The following is a 22484-nucleotide window of genomic DNA, read 5'->3' as shown; positions in this document are numbered from 1 at the left end:
AAGTACGCAAATGTATGAAGTAAAATTTGTTGCCCTGTCCTTTTTGAAAAGGACCAGAAAAGTATTTTGAAAAACATTACATGAAGGCAAAAAGTAGGCTTCTTCTGCTGTCTTTTGTGTGAGGTAAAAGTACAAGCTTTGTTCAGTTAACTTTCCTGAAACGTACTCACTCAAAAATGCTTCTACCCTTATTTGTGTGATTGTAGACGTTTATGGTCCCTCCCTTTTCCATCGTGGCTGACTCTGTGAGTTCGTGTGAGGTCAGTGAGAGCGGCCTGCCATGCCTGCTGAGCTAATAACAGGGCCAGACTGGCGAAGGAGCACTGGCAGGCAGCCCTGGGCTATGCAGACATGTAATTTGCTCGTGGAGGTGATGAACCGCTTCCGGTCAGATGTGGATTTACCCCTTTTTGGGGGCTGAGCTGCCTCTGTGTCCTGTATTAGGCTTTCAAAGCCCCTGATCTTTTTTATTTGATTTAATTGTGACCGTTTAGTCTTTACTTTATTCCCATAAATGGTAAATGTTCTGTCCTCCCCCACACATTTTTCTCATCATGTGTGCTTTCCCCTAATCTCTTCATCAACTCCACTTTCAATCTCATCATCCTCTGTTTCACCACATATCCCTCTCTCTGCTCCTTCTCGCTCTCAGCTCTCCATCGATCTGTTTGACCCTGTTTATCTCCTTCAATCTACTTCTTTACCCTCTGGCATTGATCTAACATTTTAATACTCATCATTCATTACATTTGGACCCCTCTGTCCTTATGTACACTCAAATCATAGAGGGTAAATAATGTAGGAGTAAAATAAGCTTTAAAAAGAATATTGTAACCAATTGGCGGAGTAGAGATTGTTTCTTCGATGTGGTACAAACAAGGTGCATTTGCCATAGGGTGTATATGGAATATGTCCCATTTTTCCCCCTATCTCACTCTCACTACCTCTCCTCCACAGACCAGTAAGGTTCCTCCCCCTTCTGTGCACAGTTTGCCACCTGACCATGGCTTTCCCCGCCCAAACAGGATACTCAGAAGGTACAAATCTTCTAAATGTCTCTTTTGACGGACTATCATTATATGGGATGGCAATGCATTGCATGAAAGCATTTATTTTGAGATCAGATTATTATTTTAAAGTGGTTTTTCCTCCTTTATGTACTTCCCCAGAGTCAAAGGAACTTGTGGGGACCATTTCTATGTCTCTGCGTGCAGTTTGAAAGAAGTTGCTAACTAGTGTTAGCCTGATTGCTAACTAGCAGTATGCTAACTGTTCCCGTAGACTTACAGTCAAAGCTGTTCCTGTAGACTTCCAGTCATTGTGCTAATGCTAGTTAGCATTGGCATGCGAAACTACCTCTAACTTCCTTCATACTGGACGCAGAGACATAAAAATAACCTTAGAAGCTCTGTGCTCCTCATGAACTATAATTTAAAGCCTTAGTTGCTGTGTAGTAATTGCTGCATAATTGTTGCTGTTATGCTTGAGTTTGGAGATAGTTAAGATAAACATAAATTGTGTATAATTTATATTTCTATATATTCAACACGTACCTGATTAAAGTATTTGGTTTTCCGCCATTCCGAGATCATGGATTCACGGAACTCATCCGTGGAATATAAAAATTGCTGCAAAATCTTGAAGATTGTCCCCAAAATGCATTATTCACCACCACCACTAGAGGTCAATAGCCGGCCACTTACTCAGTAGCATCGTTTACTGACTGTGCCTCTCCTTCCTGACCTAGACGACAAGCGTCAACTCCAGGTCACCATCTCCAAGACAACCCCCATCTCCACTGCACACCTGGGGGGCTCCATCACAATCACCTGCCTGGTGTCCCTGTCACCTGGGCCCCTCTCATCCTCCTCGCCCCCTATCCCACCCCGGGTCAAGTGGAGCGTGTTGCATGAGGGGGAGCAGGAGGAGACAGAGATCCTGGTGGCGCGGGGTCAAAGGGTGAAGGTCAATGAGGCCTACAGAGAACGAGCCTCCCTGGTCAACTTTGCAGACTCGCCTGAGGACCTCTCCCTCTGGTTGGGGGAGCTGCGCTCAAGCGACACGGGGCACTACCGCTGCGAGGTGCAGCAAGGCCTGGACGATGCCAGTGATTTCACACAGATAAAAGTCAAAGGTAACAGAGGTTGTAGGAGTCGTTGTGAATTTTTTCGAGTTTTTTTTATTTGTCTTGCAGTTTTTACCACATATTGTGTATTTAAGCCTGTCTGTATTTCTCTGTGTGCCTATGTTTGTGTTTGTGCCCACGCATGTGCATATAGGTGTGGTCTTCCACTATAGACACGCCTCTGGCCGATATGCGTTTTCGTTCAGTGAGGCCCAGAGGTCGTGCGAGGGCATTGGGGCACACATCGCCACTCCCGACCAGCTTCTGGCAGCCTATTACGATGGCTATGAGCAGTGTGACGCCGGCTGGCTCGCTGACCAATCTGTCAGGTAAACCCCAGTATCCACAACATGACCTATAATACAAAGACACATTTCTTAAAGTTGCTAGACTTTGTTTTGACTACCTGAGTTATTAACGAGAAAGTGCTCAGGTGCCAAGATTATAGAATGACGACCCACAGCAGTGAGCTTATTCACACATCTAATAGGCTACCGGGGCTTTGAATTTGGCCCACTGTGTGGTGTGTGATACTATTTCACGCAGAAGCTGTTGCCCTTTTCTGGCAGAATGTGTGTTGACCTGACGGCAGCTGAATCCTCCTCCTGCTCACTCTAGTCCTGGTGTTGAATATGCTAGATTTCCTCATGTGTATTGTCATGGCTTACATGTGCAAGATAGGGACTGCATTTGGTCCATGTTTCCAACACACACAAAAATCCTGCTAACAGATTATACAACAAGACTGAGCCCCCTCGCCCGTCAGAGTTAGTCTTTACAATGCTTTCTATTCACAGGAAATACTCATATTTTCAGTTCTTGCACCTATTCTGCAGATATCCAATCCAAGTTCCCCGGGAAGGTTGCTATGGTGACATGGATGGCCGCCCGGGATTGAGGAACTATGGGACGCTGGAATCAGAGGAGCTGTTTGATGTGTATTGTTATGTGGAGCATATTGATGGTAAAAAACAACAACTTGTGAATAGCTTATCGTAAAAAGTCAGTGTTAATAGCTCCCTGTAAAAGAGGATGTAAATGTGATTCTACAGAGCAATAACGTATGTTTGTAAGTCTGTTTGTAAATCATAAAGTACAAACTATTAAGGACACCTGCTCTTTCCATGACATAGACTGACCAGGTGAATCAAGGTGAAAACTATGATCCCCTTATTGATATCATTTGATAAATCCACTTAAATCAGTGTAGATGAAGGGGAGGAGACAGGTTCAATAAGGATTTTAAGGCCTTGAGGCAATTGAGGCATGGATTGTGTATGTGTGCCATTCTGAGGGTGAATGGACAAGACTAAAGATTTAAGTGCACCTGAATGGAAAATCGTAGTAGGTGCCAGGCACACCATTTTGAGTGTGTCAAGAACTGCAATGCTGCTGGGTTTTTCATGCTGAACAGTTTCCCCTGTGCATCAAGATATGGTCCACCACCCAAAGGACATCCAGCTGACTTGACACAACTGTGGGAATCATTGGAGTCAACATGAGCCAGCATCCCTGTGGTACGTGTTCAACTCCTTGTAGAGTCCATGCCCTGACGAATTGAGTCTGTTCTGAGGGCAAAAGGATGGTGCAACTCAATATTAGGAAGGTGCTCTTAAGGTTTTGTACACTCAGTGTCGTCTTCTATGTAAATTTGTCAATTCAGATGCTTTGTCGTTATATATTATCATGTGTTCTGAAGGCACTCTATCAAATTACTGTGTTAGGTGTCCTTAAAGGGATAGTTCACCCAAATGACAAAATGACATATTGGTTCCTTACCCTGCAAACAGTCTATGAACAAGGTAAGACAGCAATCCATGCTTTTATTTATTTATTTTATGTTTCCCTGGTACTGTTTCCACATGCTAACATTTTAGCATTCAGCATTTGTGGTACCATTCAAGTCATGGGACCGATATTAGCATTTTTCACGCATCATGTTCAAATCATCTATAAATTACTTTGTGAGCTTCACAATTTTAGATACTTTAGTATTATTTGGACATGATGTGCAAAAAATGCTAATATCAGTCCCATTTCTTGAATGGGATTTGTGCCACAAATACTAAAATGTTAGCATGTGGTAACAGTCCCAGGGAAACTAAACTAAAGCATGGATTGCTGTCATACCTTGAAAATAGACTACTTACAGTGCAAGGAAACCTATATATACCTATATATAATTTATAATATATAACTATCCCTTTAAGTTACAGGCATGGAGGGTTTTTAGCTAGTGGACAGAGTACTCACTTTAGATGAGTCAGGTCATTAGTATTTAAACAGCATACACTTTAGACATTGACAGTACTTTCCTTTCAAGGACAGTTACAATACCTTTTTTTAATGTGTAACATATTCAAAGTCAATTTCCCAACCAAGGTCTCATTCTCCCATGTGTTCAGCCTTTTGTGTTTTTCTAGATACTGCAGGGAAATGAAGGATCTAGGACATGCGTCTGGAATCTAATTCCCATTAGGAGTCTAACACGTGACCCTTTTTGTGTAGGGGAGGTGTTCCATGGCTCTGCCCCTCAGCAGCTGTCATTGGACGAGGCTCGGGCTTACTGCGAGAAGGAAGGGGCAGAGCTGGCTACCACAGGGCAGCTGTACGTGGCGTGGAGCAAGGGTTTGGACAGCTGCAACCCTGGCTGGCTGTCTGATGGCAGTGTGCGGTACCCCATCATCATCCCTAGGGAGCGCTGTGGAGGGCCTCAGGCAGGGGTCAAAACCCTGTATCGCTACAGCAACCAGACAGGCTTCCCTGAATCATCCAGCCGCCATGATGTTTACTGTTTCAGAGGTCTGGGTATTGTACTGGACTAATTCATTCTAAAACAGATCATATAGGTTTTAGTATTGCCAGAGATTGTTTCGGATTGCATGCTTCCGGCGATTCTGTTGTGACGTTATGCAGAGAAGGTGTTTGTCATATGAACGGAGATAAAACTATCTCCCTGACTTTCCTGTCTAACCCCTGTTCTTCTCAGGTGTTGGGAATCCTCACACTGATGCCCCCATGGACTACATGGCCACTGAGCCAGAGGACATCGGACAAGATATTGTCGTTCTTATGGAGCCTGCTGAGGAGCTCTATCTGAGCCAGGATAGCAAGCAAGTGGAGCGAGAGGCCCAGAGTGTCCTGGGATCCCTCCCCGTCTTCCAGTCGGCTCCTGCTCAGGAGGATCTGCAGGGGACTCCCCCTACTGCCCTGTCAAGCACAGAGGTCCCCCTCACCCATACAGCCTCTTCCCAGGACCTTCTCCAGCCCTTTGATGAGACTTCACTTCCTGTAGAGGAAAACTACCACTCCCAGCATGCTACTTCACTACCCAACACCTCCAGTGAGCCAGACTCCCTCCACGAAGGAGACTATCACTCCCAGCATTCAACTTCACTACCCAGCACCTCCAGTGAGCCAGAATCTCTCCACGAAAGAGACTATCATTCCCAGAATTCTAGTTCCATACCCAGCACCTCCACTAAGCCAGACTCCCTCCACGAAGGAGATTATCACTCCCAGAATTCTATTTCCATACCCAGCACCTCCAGTGTGCCAGACTCCCTCCATGAAGGAGACTATCACTCCCAGAATTATATTTCCATACCCAGCACCTCCAGTGAGCCAGACTCCCTCCACGAAGGAGACTATCACTCCCAGAATTCTAGTTCACTACCCAGCACCTCCAGTAAGCCAGACTCCCTCCACGAAGGAGACTATCACTCCCAGAATTCTACTTTACTACCTAACACCTCCAGTGAGCCAGACTCCCTCCACGAAGGAGACTATCACTCCCAGAATTCTACTTCACTACCCAGCACCTCCAGTGAGCCAGACTCCCTCCACGAAGGAGACTATCACTCACAGAATTCTACTTCACTACCCAGAACCTCCAGTAAGCCTGACTCCCTCCACGAAGGAGACTATCACTCCCAGAATTCTACTTCACTACCCAGCACCTCCAGTGAGCCAGTCTCCCTCCACGAAGGAGACAATCACTCCCAGAATTCTACTTCACTACCTAACACCTCCAGTGAGCTAGACTCCCTCCACGAAGGAGACTATCACTCCCAGAATTCTACTTCACTACCCAGCACCTCCAGTGAGCCAGACTCCCTCCACGAAGGAGACTATCACTCCCAGAATTCTACTTCACTACCCAGCACCTCCAGTGAGCCAGACTCCCTCCACGAAGGAGACTATCACTCACACAATTCTACTTCACTACCCAACACCTCCAGTGAGCCAGACTCCCTCCACGAAGGAGACTATCACTCCCAGAATTCTACTTCACTACCCAGCACCTCCAGTGAGCCAGACTCCCTCCACGAAGGAGACTATCACTCCCAGAATTCTACTTCACTACCCAGCACCTCCAGTGAGCCAGACTCCCTCCACGAAGGAGACGATCACTCACAAAATTCTACTTCACTACCCAGAACCTCTAGTGTTCTAGACTCTCTCCACGAAGGCAATTCCAGTCTCTACCAGCTAGTGCTGGAAACAACCCCAGAATTCCCTGAGCCATCCTACGAGCCACACAGACATTATCAGCCGATGCCAGAGATGAACCCGGAGGAAACAGACTACCAACAGTCAGGATCTTCCAAGCACTTCCAGGCAATGCCAGAGACCAATCTCGAGTTGGATCAAGTGGAAGCCAACTACAGCACAACAGGAGGTAACCAGAGTCATCGGGAGAATACAAAAGAGACTACCACAATGGCCTTTGAACCCATAGAGAATGCTACCGAGGCACGTGACCATGCCGCAGAGAGAAGACACAAAGAGGTGATCGTGGGAGAGCCTGAGGAGACATCCATCTCTACCAAGTCCCCGGGAGAGCTTGATCCCCACCCAGCATGGTCTACCCTCTCCCCCCACGCAAAGGCAACCTCAGTGTGGTCGCCCCTGGATGGATCTGGAGATGTGTCCCAAGGTATGGCCAATGTGGCAGCCAATTCCTAATATACTTAGGCCCATAGCTTTATGATACATGAAGTTACTCCTAACTCTATTTAATTTGTCATTGTAGAGCCGTGTAGAACTTGATTATCATGCAACAAAAAATGTTTATTGTACTTTCTTTACAGAGATAGAACTAGTTGTCCACCAGGGAATCCACACAGACAGATTCCCCACCTCCTCCTCCTCCTCCTCCTCCTCCTCCTCCTCCTCCTTCACCACTCACATGTCTGCCTCCCCTGGAGCCACCAGCATTCCCAGTGAGGAGCAGACAGGAGTTACGCATTCAAGCAGCATCTTATCTGGACTGGATCATTCGGAGGAGCTAGGACTGGATGTGTACTCCACAGTAGGCCATCCAAAAGTAACCTCGCAGGGAACTTCCTCCGCTAGGCTGGAGGGCAGCACCAGTCTAGATTTTGAGGGTATCGTCATTCCAGAGAGATTGGTACCTTCTAGAGAAGTGGAGCTGGCACCAGGGGAGTCTGATGAGGAGCACCTGGGGTCTGGAGAGGGCATAGCCACTACCGAGTCTCCAGACCTCTCCGCCACCTCCCAGCTGCCCGTCGAGTTTACCACTCTGGGCTATCAAACAACGACCATGTCCAGAATAGAGATGGATCCCACAACCACGGACCCTGAAGAAGACGGAAGTGGACATGAGCCAAGCACTGATGAACCATCCCTGGGAGAAAAAGTGACCGTCTTCCCCCTTGAGTCGCAAACATCCAGCTGGGATCTGCACCGCACCACCTCTGCACCCCAAGAGTCTCAGGAAGTCCTTGAATACAGCGGGGAACCCCTTTCCACCTCTTCCCAGACAGATCTTCCAGACTCCTCAGAAGAACCTGATCTGTTTGGGTCAGACTCCTTGTCCACCTCAAGTACTGATCCCACCGCAGCCACCATGTCCACATCCACCATGTACACCTCCACAGAGTGGGCCACACGGACCTGGAGCCCCACCACCTCCACGACACAAGGTCCCCCAGAAAAATCTGAGCCGGAGAGGGTGACGGCTCTTATGCCCCCCGTGGATCAGGGCCGGTTGGATCTGGAATTCGGTCTCACCCAGCCACCCACCCTGCTCATGTTGCCCAATGAGAGGGCTGCCGTGGGCAGTGCCAGGAAGATTTCAGGTAACACTAGAGCCACCCTAACCAGCCTAACCGCCCTCCTCTTGCTGCTCGGCACCATGATGCACTAAACCCTGGCCACTCCCACCCCAAGCTGCCTTGCTCTACTTTCTGCAAACCACCAGCCTCCCAACGGCTCCTCTTCGTCTGTCTCCCTGTTTGTCTCAGCAGCCCACTCACCCTCCTTCCCTTCCCTCCCAGATAAAGAGCACCCTGCTTCTCGTCATTGACAGATATATGGGACAACTCCCTTTTACCATTTGTCCAACAAACCAGTCTTGCTGTGCATCATGTTTTTTTTTCACTCAAAGATTGACTTCTATGAAGTACTGTATTGCCCGGACACACCATTTCTGTGAAAGAGAATTGCAATGCTTGTTTGTCTCCTCCTATTCTTCCTGCAAGACTGATGTCCAACTTGCAACTTCACCGTCTTGAATGTTTCAGCATTCAGACAGTCAATCTCCTCTTACCAGGGGCCCATATTAATTTGAGCACAATTCCAAATGGAGAAAATAAACCCAGCGTTATTCAACCGGACAAACATTTGTCCTTGCATTGTAGCGCCACTAACTCTGAATGTAACAGCACTGACTCCCAAATGCAACACCGCTGACATTTTATTGGTAAAGATTACAGATAATATTGATTTCATAGAGGGATAGCATCCCGGTTACAAAACATCAGCACCTTTTTTTAAACTAACTCAGCAGCTATTGAGCTAGTCTATAGTAGATTGTATAGCACAGAATGTCACTTATATAACCACAATAATGGAATGTTTCTTGTCGATATCTAAATGACATCTATCAGAATATTTGTAATGTTAATTGAGGTACAAATGTCTGTAATGCCACCAATCTCCCAGTGTAACAGGACGTATCATTTGAAGAATGACAAGACCTCCTAGATGGCAGTCTGATCATAGTTTTTCTCCCCGAAAATGTTACTAAACATTTGTAATGAGTAAGAGTTGCTTAATGGAAAAGGGGAAACTATTGAGGCTGGTTTATTGTTTGACGCTAAAGTGACATCAGTGTGACATGATTAGTTCCGTGTCATCTCATCTAAAATATTGGTCTTTGCAGATTGTGATTGTGTAGATGGAGAGTCAGAAGCAGCATCTCACAAGCACAGCTAACAGCATTGGTTGTTCTTTAAACATGTGTGCTTTCTCCTCTAAGGAATTAACTCATACAGGATGGGACCATTCATAAAACCACTAAACCAACAGACCATAAACCAGCCTGTTGGATAACTTGAACTGAATTGTATAAAATGCTACATTTGCTGTCTCATTTTAGGTAATGTGCTTTTTACACAGAGGCGTAACCATTAAAGTCACATCTAAATTAGAGGACATGACCTTTAAGTTTTGGTTTAATCGCTGGTGCTTTACTTTCCTGACAGATTAGGTAGAAGTTGCCCTAACCACTGACACAGCATCTTAGATTTTTTTCATCTGCCCAATGGTTAAAATCGGGGGTTGGGTAATCTGTTCCTACAATTGTAGTTAAGGACCATTACTACCTCAAGCTTTCTCGACACAGGTGAAGCCAGATACAGAGCCTTCGGAAAGAATTCAGACCGGTTGACATTTTCCACATTTGGGTAGGTTAATGCCTTCTTCTAAAATGTGTTAAATTGTTTTTTTTCTCCCCCTAATCAATCTACACCCAATACCCCATAATGACAAAGCAAAAACACGATTTTAGAAATGTTGCAAATTTATAAAAAATTCTAAACTGAAATATGACATGTATTATTATTCAGACCCTTGACTCAGTACTTTGTTGAAGCACCTTTGGCAGTGATTACAGTCTCTGGACTTCTTGGGTATGACGCTACAAGCTTGGCTCACCTGTATTTGGGGAGTTTCTCCCATTCTTCTCTGCAGATCCTCTCAAGATCTGTCAGGTTGGATGGGAAGCGTTGCTGTACAGTCAGTTATTTTCAGGTCTCTCCAGAGATGTTCGATCGGGTTCAAAACCAGGCTCTGGGCCTCCCGGGTGGCGCAGTGCTAGCTGTGCTAGCCGGCCGCGACGTGAGGTCCATGGGGCGAAGCACATTTGGCCTAGCATCGTCCGGGTTAGGGAGGGTTTGGCCGGTAGGGATATCCTTGTCTCCTCGCGCACTAGCGACTCCTGTGGCGGGCCGCAGTGCATGCTAACCAGGTCGCTAGGTGTACAGGGTTTCCTCCGACACATTGGTGCGGCTGGCTTCCGGGTTGAGTGCGCGCTGTGTTAAGAAGCAGTGCGGCTTGGTTGGATTGTGTTTCGGAGGACGCATGAGTCTCGACCTTCGTCTCTCCCGAGCCCGTATGGGAGTTGTAGCGATGAGAAAAGACAGTAACTACTAACAATTGGATACCACGAAGAAAAAGGGGGTAAAATAAAATAAATAAAAAACGGTCTCTGGCTGGACCTCTCAAGGACGTTCAGAGACTTGTCCCAAAGACACTCATGCGTTTTCTTGGCTGTGTGCTTAAGGTCGTTGTCCTGTTGGAAGGTGAATCTTTGCTCCAGTCTGAAGTTCTGAGCGCTCTGGAGCAGGTTTTCATCAAGAAACTCTCTATACTTTGCTCCGTACATCTTTGCCTCGATCCTGACTAGTCTCCCAGTCCCTGCTGCTGAAAAACATCCCCGCAGCATGACGCTGCCACCACCATGCTTCACCATAGGGATGGTGCCAGGTTTACTCCAGAAGTGATGCTTGAAATTCAGGCCAAAGAGTTCAATCTTGGTTTCATTAGACCAGATAATCTTGTTTATCATGGTCTGAGAGTCTTTAGGTGCTTTTTGGCAAACTCCAAGCAGGCTGTCAATTGCCTTTCACTGAGGAGTGGCTTCCATCTGGCCACTATACCATGAAGGTCAGATTAGCAGAGTGCTGCAGAGATGGTTGTCCTTCTGGAAGATTTTCCTATCTCCACAGAATAACTCTGGAGCTCTGTCAGAGTGACCATCGGGTTCTTGGTCACCTCCATGACCAAGGCCTTTCTCCCCCAATTGCTCATTTTGGCCGGGCAGCCAGCTCTAGGAAGAGTCTTGGTGCTTCCAAACTTCTTCCATGTTCTTGGGGACCATCAATGCTGCAGACATTTTTTGTTACCCTTCCCCAGATCTGTGTTTCAACACAATCCTGTCTCGGAGCTCCACGGACATTTCCTTCGACCTCCTGGCTTGTTTTTTTTGCTCTGACATGTACTGTCAACTGTGGGACCTTACACAGACAGGCGTGTGCCTTTCCAAATCATGTCCAATCAATTGAATTTACTACAGGTGGACTCCAATCAAGTTGTAGAAACATCTCAAGGATGATCAATGGAAACAGGATGCAATTTCGAGTCTTATAGCAAAGGGTCTGAATACTTACGTAAATAAGGTATTTCTAAAAAAAACGGTTTTCACTTTGTCATTATGGGGTATTGTGTGTAGATTGCTGAGGATACATTTTTAAATCCATTTTAGAATAAGGCTGTAACGTAACAAAATGTGGAAAAAGTCAAGGGGCCTGAAGGCACTGTACAGGCCTTGTGAGTGTTGTATCAACTCAATATGAGAACTTTGGTGCCACCTACTGGCTGGTTGCTGTTAATCTAAATAAAATAAAATTTCCTTGGTCACATTCACATATTTAGCAGATGTTATTGCGGGTGTAGCGAAATGCTTGTGTTCCTAGCTCCAACAGTGCAGTAGTATCTAACAGTGCAGTAGTATCTAAAAACAATTCACAACAATACACAGAAATGTAAAAGTTAAAGAATGGAATTAAGAAATATATAAATATTAGATCTAACAATGTCGAAGTGGCGCTGACTAAAATGCAGTATAACAGAAGACAGTATATACATATGAGATGAGTAAAGCAGTATGTAAACATTATTTTTAAAGTGAATAGTGTTCCATCATTACAATGGTCAGTGATTCCAAGTCTATGTATCTAGGGCAGCAGCCTCTAAGGTGCAGGGTTGAGTAACCGGGTGGAAGCCGGCTAGTGATGGCTATTTAACAGTCTGATATAAACTGTTTTTCAGTCTCTCGGTCCCAGCTTTGATGCACCTGTACTGACCTCACCTTCTGGATGATAACGGAGTGAACAGGCCATGGCTCGGGTGGTAGATGTCCTTGATGATCTTTTTGGCCTTCCTGTGGCATGCTGTAAGTGTCCTGGAGGGCAGGTAGTTTGCTCCCAGTGATGCGTTGTGCAGACCGCACCACCCTCTGGAGAGCCCTGCGGTTGTGGGCGGTGCAGTTGCAGTACCAGGCGGTGATACAGCCCGACAGCGTGCTGTCAATTGTGCATCTGTAAAAGTTTGGGAGGGTTTTAGGGGCCAAGACAAATTTCTTCCTCCTCCTGAGGTTGAAGAGGTGCTGTTGCGCCTTCTTTACCACACTGTGTGGGTGGACCATTTCAGATCGTTATTGATTTGTACGCCGAGGAACTTGCAGCTTTCCACCTTTTCCTTCTGTTGTTTCCTGCAGTACACAATCAGCTCCTTTGTTTTGTTGACATTGAGTGAGAGGTTATTTTCCTGGAACCACTCTCCCAAGACCCTCACCTCCTCCCTGTAGGCTGCCTCGTCAGGTCTACTACTGTTGTGTCGTCTGCAAACTTGATGATTGAGTTGGAGGCGTGCGTGGCCACGCAGTCATGGGTTAACGGAGTACAGGAGGGCTGAGCACGCACCCTTGTGGGGGTCCTGTGTTGAGGATCAGCGAAGTGGAGGTGTTGTTTCCCCTTTCACCACCTGGGGGCAGTCCGCCAGGAAGTCCAGAACCCAGTTGCACAGGGCGGGGTTCAGACCCAGGGCCCCGAATTTAATGATGAGCTTGGAGGGTACTAAAGGAAAGGAGAACAGGGAGGTATTCTTGTCTGATACATGTGTGCGCTCCATCCAGTCTGACACGAGAGGCGAAGTGATACTTTCAATTAGATTATATTTGGTGTTCTTGTATTTTCATACCAAATGGTCTGATGTCTAAGTCTCACTCTCTCACTTCTGGTTCCAGCCCAGGTTACATTTACAGTAGATTGCAGAAATACCACTATAAGGTATGAGGCATCCATAATGTGTCTTAGTTCATTTTTATAATTGTCAGCAAACGTAACACCGTACTTTGGTAATATGTTCCGGACCAAAATATAACTACATCTACACAGAGATACATGCAAAAGTATAACCAATGGAAAACATCACGACAGGTTCATTTTAGGCAATCAATTGCAGATAAAGGCAGTACTACAAATTCCCTTGCCCTCTATATCACATCATCATCACCAACACTACATTTCTAATTAGTACAACACTGAAATCAGCATAATTGTAGATGTGATAGAAATGACTCATCCTCGCCAGAAGAGGGATCGAAATTACCCTGAGGGTTAACAAGTACTTGACCTGGAGAATAGTGTGGGAATCATTTAAGGTTACAGGGGATATCTTCAGCGAACATGACAAGGACTGTGGTCAAACTGAGTTAATGGAACGTCATTCGGGCAGGAGATAAAGCACCTTATTCGGGCAGCCTTACAGACCTTGACCAACCTCGCTTTTTCTTTACATAATCTCTAAACTCCTCTGTCTTCAACTCTTTTATCATCATATTCATATTTGAACCACCTTTGTTTTCTTTCTCCTCTTGGCTGCTGCTGCCGTCACTGCCTTCTACACACTAGGCTATAATTGTATGATGTTATCATCCTATTATTTGTACAACTCTTGCTGTGTTTCAGATGCCTGTCTGGAGGACCCCTGTGCCAACGGCGGCACCTGCGTTGAGATGGGTGGGAGCACCAAATGTCTCTGTTTGCCCAGCTATGGAGGTGACCTCTGTCAGACAGGTGAGCTCCTCATTCGGCTGTTACAGTATCTCTGTAATTGTAAGAGTGCTTGTTGTAATCCCCCAGTAATGCATTACCACATTCAGTAAAAAAATACTTTGGGGTTTGTATGTACTGAAGCAAAATAAATCAGCCACGTCCCAGTCATCTTCACAAATAAAAGAAGTCAAAGGAAGTGAGAGGTCCTTCATTGTTTTGTTATGATAAGGTAAGACAGTTCTGCTAGTCTAGTTTTGTAGAACTAGTCTATTGATAACTAACTAAAAATCAATCAAAAGGGAAATCTTACACACGGTGGCTTTAGGAGCCTGTCAAACTCAAAGACCCGCCTTGTTCAAAGAGGACATTTTGCTTTTGGAACAATTGTCCCCCTTCAGTTCTGTCTGACGTAGGCTTTTCTCTGAGACCTGCTTGCTATGCCGCTGTGTTCCTGTCACACAGATTTAGGGATGAGAAAATATAAATGGAAAGAAGGTGAGATGAGAAGTGTTCTTTAGATGGATGAACCTCATGGATCCATCTGCTCCGTGAATCAGGGAAAATGTACGGCAAGGATTCAATCAAAAGGCCATTTTCCTGACTTTCGCGGCGATCACATTCATGTCGACACCTTGAATGTCGGCTCAAGCTTAAACAATCTCCTTCAAAAGTCAAGTGCGTTGCACTTGTCGACAATGCGTCTTAGATTGAATCACGGCCACGGTCTTTAAGGTAGTTTCGTTCGGATCGCCTCATTGCTTCTCAAAACCAACCGTTCTCGTTCTTTCTTGCTCAATGGTCAGAAAATCTCAACAAATCTTACCTTTCCCTCTCAATCATTCAAATGAATTAATAAAATCTCTCCCTCCCTCCCTCCTGTTCTGTCTCTTAGATCTGGAGCAGTGTGAGGTGGGCTGGCAGAAGTTCCACGGGAACTGCTACAAGCACTTCAACCAGCGGCTGAGCTGGGAGGTGGCGGAGCAGCACTGTCGCATGGTGGGGGGCCACCTGGCGTCAATCATGACACCTGAAGAGAAGGACTTCATTAACAGTACGCTGGGAGTAGTGACAGCAAGCCACCAAACTTCATACACCACCTTTCCCCTTCCATTGATAGGCTACTTCATTTGTTTGCATAGTGTACCAGTTTACTGCACAAGAATACATTGGAAAGACAATAGCTAGCTCTCAAGGTTTTATGTGTGCTATTTATTAGCATAGGAAGGACAAATGTCATGCCATTGACCCTGCTGGGCAGAAGTGCTACATGCTAATGGTAATCTGGGTGAGGTAGTTCACCAAAATGACAAAATAAGTTAGATGCACACTTACTTTTAACCAGAGTGACAAACTGTACTAAGCCACTGTCACCAACTTCTGATATTAACAAAAAAACAATGGAAGTGCTGTGGGCAGCTTCAGCGTGTTCTAAACTACAGGCCATATTACCTCCAATTAACTTCAAACCATTTGGCAATGCAAACCCTGGCAGAGTTGTTGATATTAGCAGTGGAAGCACAAAGACAAAGACCTACTGTATAACTTGTTAGAGAAGCGATAGGACTACTGCTTGAAAAGCAAATAAAATGTGTTATTCTATCCTCAGATAACTTTAAGGAGTATCAGTGGACTGGACTAAATGACAAGACCATCGAGGGGGATTTCCACTGGTCCGATGGCAAGCCACTGGTGAGTCCAGACAGATTAGTTTGACGTAGAAAAAGTACTTGGTCAAAACCTGTCCACAGGATGACATGCAGCTACAAAGACTAAAGGAAAAGACTTGTATTCACAGCTCTATGAGAACTGGTACAGGGGCCAGCCTGACAGTTACTTCCTGTCTGGAGAGGACTGTGTGGTGATGGTATGGCATGATTCTGGGCACTGGAGTGACGTGCCCTGCAACTACCACCTGGCCTACACCTGCAAGAAAGGCACCTGTGAGTAATGGACATGATGTTGCTACAAACAAGCACCAATCGACCACTTCCTTTACCTACTGTACCTGTAACTACCTCTATGCAATAGATTACATTGACGTAACTTAGAGGTCTATAGAAGTAGTCGTAGATGTTTAATGCACACATTCAATACAGTCCCAAACTATTGTCCTGCCCGAAACTGTATTGAATGTGTACAACAGACAAATAGTCTTTCAACTTTTCATGAATTTGTTTTCGATTTAAAATACATTATCACCTACAGTGTTCGTAACTCCTCCCACAGCTTCATGTGGCCCTCCCCCCAAAGTCCGAAACGCACCTGCGATTGGCAAAATTCGCCAGAGGTACGAGACGGGCGCCGTTGTGCGCTACTACTGTGCCCAGGGCTTCCAGCAGAGACAAAACCCTCTGGTCGTGTGCCTGCCGGGTGGCAAGTGGGAGGAGCCTCAGATCCTCTGCATCCCTGGTATGAACAGTACTATGACCCACCCACTTATCTCTAATTCGTGACCATGTTCCATTGCAGTTCTTATATGGCTAAATATGACTCAAGAACAGTTATTGAGATGCAGTTCATCTCTCGTACAGGCTGTCAGCAAGAATGAAGTACTGAAAGAATCATGATTTAGTACATGAATGTCACTGATTCTTTCGATGAATTAAGGAGATGTTTAAGAGTGGAGACGGGGATTTTAACCGGAACGTTAGTTGTTGTTCTGTAGTGGGGAGTTGCCGAATCTGCTTTAGCTCTGGAAAATAAGATCTGTCATTGGGATTCAATCAAAAGTCGCATTGTCGACAAGCACACTGCACTTGAAAGGTAGTTTACGCTTGAGCCAACATTCGCAGTGTTTACTGTGAGTGCAGTCTACACGACGGTCAGGGAATTGCCTGTAGAAAGCGCAATGTTGACAGTGTTGTGCCCTTGTCGAAATGTGCCTTTCACTGAGTCCCGTCCTAAGTCAAGGCAATGCCATAGCAGCAGGCAAAGCCAACCCAGAAAACTAGTGTCTAAATCAGACGGTGTTCTCACTCCGGAGATGATGTGAGAAGAACAAGATAGATGTATGAAAGTGGTGAACAAATGACACTACATTTTTATCCAACAGATTTGTCAGAAGTCTTTATTTTCAACTTTGTCCTGGGGGTTTCCTTTCAGGGGCAGGAAGCACAGCACAGACAGTAGGAGTAACATCACTAACCACAGGAAGCCAGGAGCTGGCTGAAGAGGAATCACAAACAACAAAGGAAACGCTTCAATACTGGGACATCAAGTGGAACTTTTAAATGTCATACCATGTCGCGAGTTTCCTTTCCTCATTGACCAGAGATCTGAAATGGCCTAACAGGTCAAGGCAATAGGGTGATCTTGAAGGATAGGAGACAGGGAAAGAGTACTGGGACACCGGGTCAGTCAAGCATAACCTCTTACATTCCTACTGTCCTTCCCAAAGCACATCGATCTGAATCTGTTGTTGGGATAGCCTGGGCTTGAAGGTCTCTTGTCGCCCTACATAGGATGCAATGAATTGCAATAGTGTCCTAGAACGCTATAATACAGAACCCAGAACATGTTCTGTGAAAATCCTATCACTGAGGCATATCTATAATCAGTAACTCCTTGTCCGTTCATCCAGATTGTATAATGTGTGGATCTGTAAGGAAACGTTTCTCCAAACCTTTTCTCCAAACCGGCACATAACCCCAGGCGTGGTAGACAGATAGTGGTAGGATATGCAGTAGCTCGTCTTGAGCACTGTCTATCACAGGTGAAGTCTGGTGCCGGTTTGGTTCAGACGGTTTCTTTAAAGATATCCACACATTGGACAATCCAGGAGGATGAACAAGGAGGTATGGATAGTAGATGTGAATTCAGTAAAAGGATTACTGGAAACAGGTAAACCTATGGACTTTTCGCCAGATATGTTCCGGACTCCACATTGTAGCTATCTAGGATGCCATTGCATTCAATGTGCGGGGTCATCTGTAAGCCCAGGTCTCTTGTTGGTTTTAAACAGGCCTCAGCGGGCTAATGGTGTTCAGCGATCTCATCTCCGCAATTTATCATGTCAGTTCTCAATCATTGTTTATTGACTATTATTGGCAAATCAACTTTATAAATCCACCCATAATATTTTCAACAACAGCTGGTCTGTTTGCAATTCCATTCATATTCCATCAGCTGAGGACTACCTGAGGTCTGTTCAGGAGGGTGCAAACATTACAGGACGTTCAGATAGAAATGTATTGTGTAGAATAGATATGATTGCCCAGCCTGGCCTCAGAGCCGCACAAAATATAATTGTGTAGTTCTGAGCACCTCCAAGAGGTATGATCCCTACAGTCTAGCAATCCAAAGGTTGCATGTTCGAGCCGCGTCGGGGATATCTGTAGCATTTTAGCTAACCTTTCCCCTAACCCTTATTCTAACATTAACCCAATTCACCTGCTATGTAAATTCACCTAACCTTTGTCATTTTAGTCCTCCTAACCTTTGTAGTTAGTTCCCGTAACCGCCAACTTAAATTGTCCCCGTAATTGTCCTTTGTTGTTACAGTGCAACAAGCAACGTGGTCTCAGACAAAGACTTTGCAATGCTATATGTCCTCCAAGACGTATGATACTGTACGTCCTCCAACTCGCATGATATTGTACGACCACTATTTTATCCAACGTAGCGTAATGTATCATCCTGAATTGAGTGTCACAGATTTCCGTACAGATCCACACCAATTGCCCTGACACCACATTGGATTGCCTGTAGACTCGGGACTCGGGAACGACTGTAGTTCTGTTAGTAATATTTCTGCCTACAATGATTTGAACCTTTCATCTTATTGAGTACACTGCAGGACAGGTGAGTCCTTGTAGGGATGTCTGGTTGAGTGTCGACTCTGTGGTCCAACGTAACCTGTCCCACACCACTACCCCTATGTCCTTTATGAGTCCCCTTCATAAAACAAAAAGGACTGCATAGGTGTACGCAATATGATGGAAACTCCACCAAGCCTACCAGAGGGCTAGGTGTGGCTATTACCACATTGCTGATACCAATACAAATATTTTAGATGCACGAGGTGACTTAACAAAGTCTTCGGAATGGAAGGAATGGTTGGTTTGGAATTGGGGCAACAACAAAAAATCCCTGTGCTCTTAGGAACCCATATCAACTCTTGAACTCAGCATTTATGTCCATCTCAACCATCTCACAACCATACGCCTTCTTAGACTTTTGTCATCAACAGACTTTATATGAAACATGGTGCTAACGCCCTTGCGTATGATACCTGCATGAAGTACGTTAAGAAATATTTATCCTTAATAATCAAATTGGCAGGTTTGTGCAGTAGGATGTTAGAAAAATAAAACAACTCCAAACAAGCTTGTTTATAAAAGTCAATACCATTATCGAAGTAGAATTTACATTTCTCACAGTGGTCATAACTCTTTTGGGGTGAAAGAGGCGAGAGTGAGTGAGTAGCATGCAAAAGATTTGACCATGAATACGATGCCACTACTGTACTCATCAATGATATTAATTTAGTCTCAAAGTATGTTTTAATTACTGTCCACTCTTCCCTCTGATAGATGCCCTACATTTTACTGACACAGTTCTAAGAAAAGCTTTGTGTTGTAATAAAGTTTTTTTTATAGAATAAAGCAAGGATTTAATGAGTATTAACCACACAGCCATTATCGGAAATTGTATGTGTTTGTTCTTTATTTGCTTCGGTTTTTATAAGCATCTTTTACGGTAATACTGTTCCTTTATAAACCAACTAAAATAAAATTTGAACGTTTCTGTGACTTTTTGTGTGCCTATTTAGTTGGTGTGGAGGATCAACAGTTGAGATGAAGTCAGAGGTCCAGGTGCACATTTTTGATTTAACAGTCCAGGTGATGATGAAGACCGTATCTAGAGATTGTATTTACAACAAACAAACAAAAAGCAGGTCAAAATAACCTTAAACTCATGCGTCTACATACTGTCAATGGCCCTGGCAGAGCTAAAGTAACAGCATGTTACCTAAACAAGCAGCGCTCCCAGAATGAGGAGCATCGGCATCCCAAAAAGATCTGCTCTACCCAGTGGCGATTTTAGCATGTACAGTGCATTCGAGAAAGTATTCAGACCCCCTGACTTTTTTCCAAATTCTGTTACATTACAGCCTTATTCTAAAATGGATCACATTTGTTTTACTCCCCATCAATCTACACACAATACCCCATAATGACAAAATGTGGATGCTTGTGTAAATCAGGCATTTCTGTTTTTTATTTTTTTAACACATACGCAAAAAAATGTCTAAAACCTGTTTTTGCTTTGTCATTATGGGGTATTGTGTACTCCCTGTTCACCCATGACAGCGTTGCCTCGCACCCAATATTTAGATATCGTTAATTCCATTCCTTTAGATTTGTGTGTATTGTTGTGAAATTGTTAGATAAAACTGTTAGATATTACAGCACTGTTGGAAACACAGGCATTTTGCTACACCCCGCAATAACATCTCAGTTTGATTTGATTTATTGTGTGTAGATTGATGAGGAACATGTTTTAATTCATCAATTTTAGAATAAGGCTGTAACGTAACAATATATGGAAAAAGTTATAGGGTCTGAATACTTTCCAAATGCACCTTAAATCTTGGTGGGGCAACAAGATTTAAAGTGCCAGCAAAGCCACAACACTAAACAATACATGAACTGTACTATGACAGTAACAAATGGTGCACACAAACTGTTAGGTCCTACATAGAGCTTTCCTCTCAGCACCATGGAGTGAATCCTTACCACCGCTACACCCGGCAATCAGCGGAGCCTTGTCTGGCAGCGAAACAGTTCATTCATCCTCATTTACTGCCTTTTCAATAACCCTATCTGATATGGCTGACTTGCTTAAACAAATGTGGACTACTACTGACTTCTTGTGGATTTGTGTAAGTCAATAAGAACTTTACTGAACATTTTGTTGAAAACAAATATTTCAATGAGAAGAGACTGTCACTGGTAAACATGGTTACAGACCCAACAACATTATATAGTATATCCTCCTTGTCAAGAAAAGCACATGAGCTTATTATAATGCACAAAGTAAGCAAAACAATGAAATCATTCCAACATTGCCTAAAATGATGAATAAGATACAAATGAGATAGACCTCTATAAGCAATTGGCCTGTAACAATTAAGATGTACAAACTAGGGCATAAGGGAACAATGAGCGGATAAGAGGCAATCCGTAATTTCGACTAAGACATTAATGAGTGGCTAAGATGGACATAGTCCATATAACTATATGTTCAGCACTTTTGAAATGTACAGCGACAGAATTCAGAACATGGGCCGTTCTTACAGTATTCTGCCTGTACTCCAAGTCAGAACCGTAGGATAAATAAAGGGGACATATAAGCAGGCAAAGAAAGCTCTTACAATATTCAATGATGACATTTCTCTAAAACAGGCTATAGGCTACATGTGCACCGCCAAGTCAGAACAGTAAGCTAAGTTCTGAGGGGGAAAGGGACCAAATAATTTATCAAGGCGAGACCCAGATGCAGACACAGGAGGCAGATGGTTGGAGTCTTACAATGTTTATTAATCCAAAGGGGTAGGCAAGAGAATGGTCGTGGACAGGCAAGAAGGTCAAAACCAGATCAGAGTCCAATAGGTACCGAAGGGCAGGCAGGAAAGTAGTCCAGAGTCAGGCTGGGGTCAGAACCTGGGAGGACTATAAAAAGAGAATAGAAAAGGAGTATGGGGAAAACACGCTGGTAGACTTGAAAACATACCGGACAAACTGGCACAGAGAGACAGGAAACACAGGGATAAATACACTGGGGAAAATAAGCGACACCTGGAAGGTTGGAGACAATAACAGGAACAGGTGAAACAGATCAAGGGCGGGACATTATTAGGGTGACGCACATGGGCTACTAACAGTTTACCACACCACATACACTTAGTATTACTTTATTAGCTACAGCATACATATCTCCCTGGCATATTACATAATTTATGCAGAAGCATACAAGACATTGGACTCACCGTTGTTGTGCTGTGATCACTTGAACAGGAAGGTGGCATGGCGGTCCTTCTTGTGGGCAAATTTTGTCATCCAAGTTTGTCATCAAAGTCTGGCATTCTCTGGATTTATGGTGCTTTCAAGACAACTGGGAACTCAGAAAAAACGAGGTTGAATCTCGACGTCAGAGCTCTTCAGGTCGGAGCTCTAGAAAGTGGCCCGAGTTCCCAACTTGGAATTCAGAGTTGGATGAACGTTCAAAGTTTATTTTCCCAGGCAGAGATTCCAGATGTTTTGAAAGCGGCAGAAGTCATGCTGGTTTGACAGCATGACCATTGTATTAAACATTTTCTGGCCCCATGGTGTTATGTGTCAATGTTTATCCTTTTAAGCTTGGAAAAGAGACTCTTTCTGACAGATGTTTTAAATCCTTAAACCCAGACTTGGATCACACACCCTTTCCACCGA

General features: G+C 44.6%; 1 protein-coding gene across 1 annotated transcript in view; it reads left to right on the top strand.

The window, feature by feature from the left end:
- The window catches only part of LOC109906917 (brevican core protein), a 38510-nt gene extending 19060 nt beyond the window's left edge, over positions 1–19450 (top strand). Inside the window, exons 2-14 of the mRNA XM_031793547.1 lie at positions 958–1037; positions 1748–2134; positions 2280–2454; positions 2962–3089; positions 4634–4927; positions 5115–7064; positions 7219–8229; positions 13963–14070; positions 14942–15100; positions 15656–15738; positions 15845–15989; positions 16276–16458; positions 17152–19450. Of these exons, the coding sequence (XP_031649407.1) occupies positions 958–1037; positions 1748–2134; positions 2280–2454; positions 2962–3089; positions 4634–4927; positions 5115–7064; positions 7219–8229; positions 13963–14070; positions 14942–15100; positions 15656–15738; positions 15845–15989; positions 16276–16458; positions 17152–17279 (4831 nt within the window). The 3' untranslated portion in view covers positions 17280–19450. The remainder of the gene's footprint in view (positions 1–957; positions 1038–1747; positions 2135–2279; positions 2455–2961; positions 3090–4633; positions 4928–5114; positions 7065–7218; positions 8230–13962; positions 14071–14941; positions 15101–15655; positions 15739–15844; positions 15990–16275; positions 16459–17151) is intronic.
- Positions 19451–22484: the final 3034 nt, after the last annotated feature.

Source organism: Oncorhynchus kisutch, linkage group LG17, assembly GCF_002021735.2.
Source record: "Oncorhynchus kisutch isolate 150728-3 linkage group LG17, Okis_V2, whole genome shotgun sequence".
Lineage (NCBI taxonomy): Eukaryota > Metazoa > Chordata > Actinopteri > Salmoniformes > Salmonidae > Oncorhynchus > Oncorhynchus kisutch.
The sequence above is the reverse complement of the archived record's forward strand: the minus strand, read 5'-3'. Positions and strand labels throughout refer to the sequence as shown.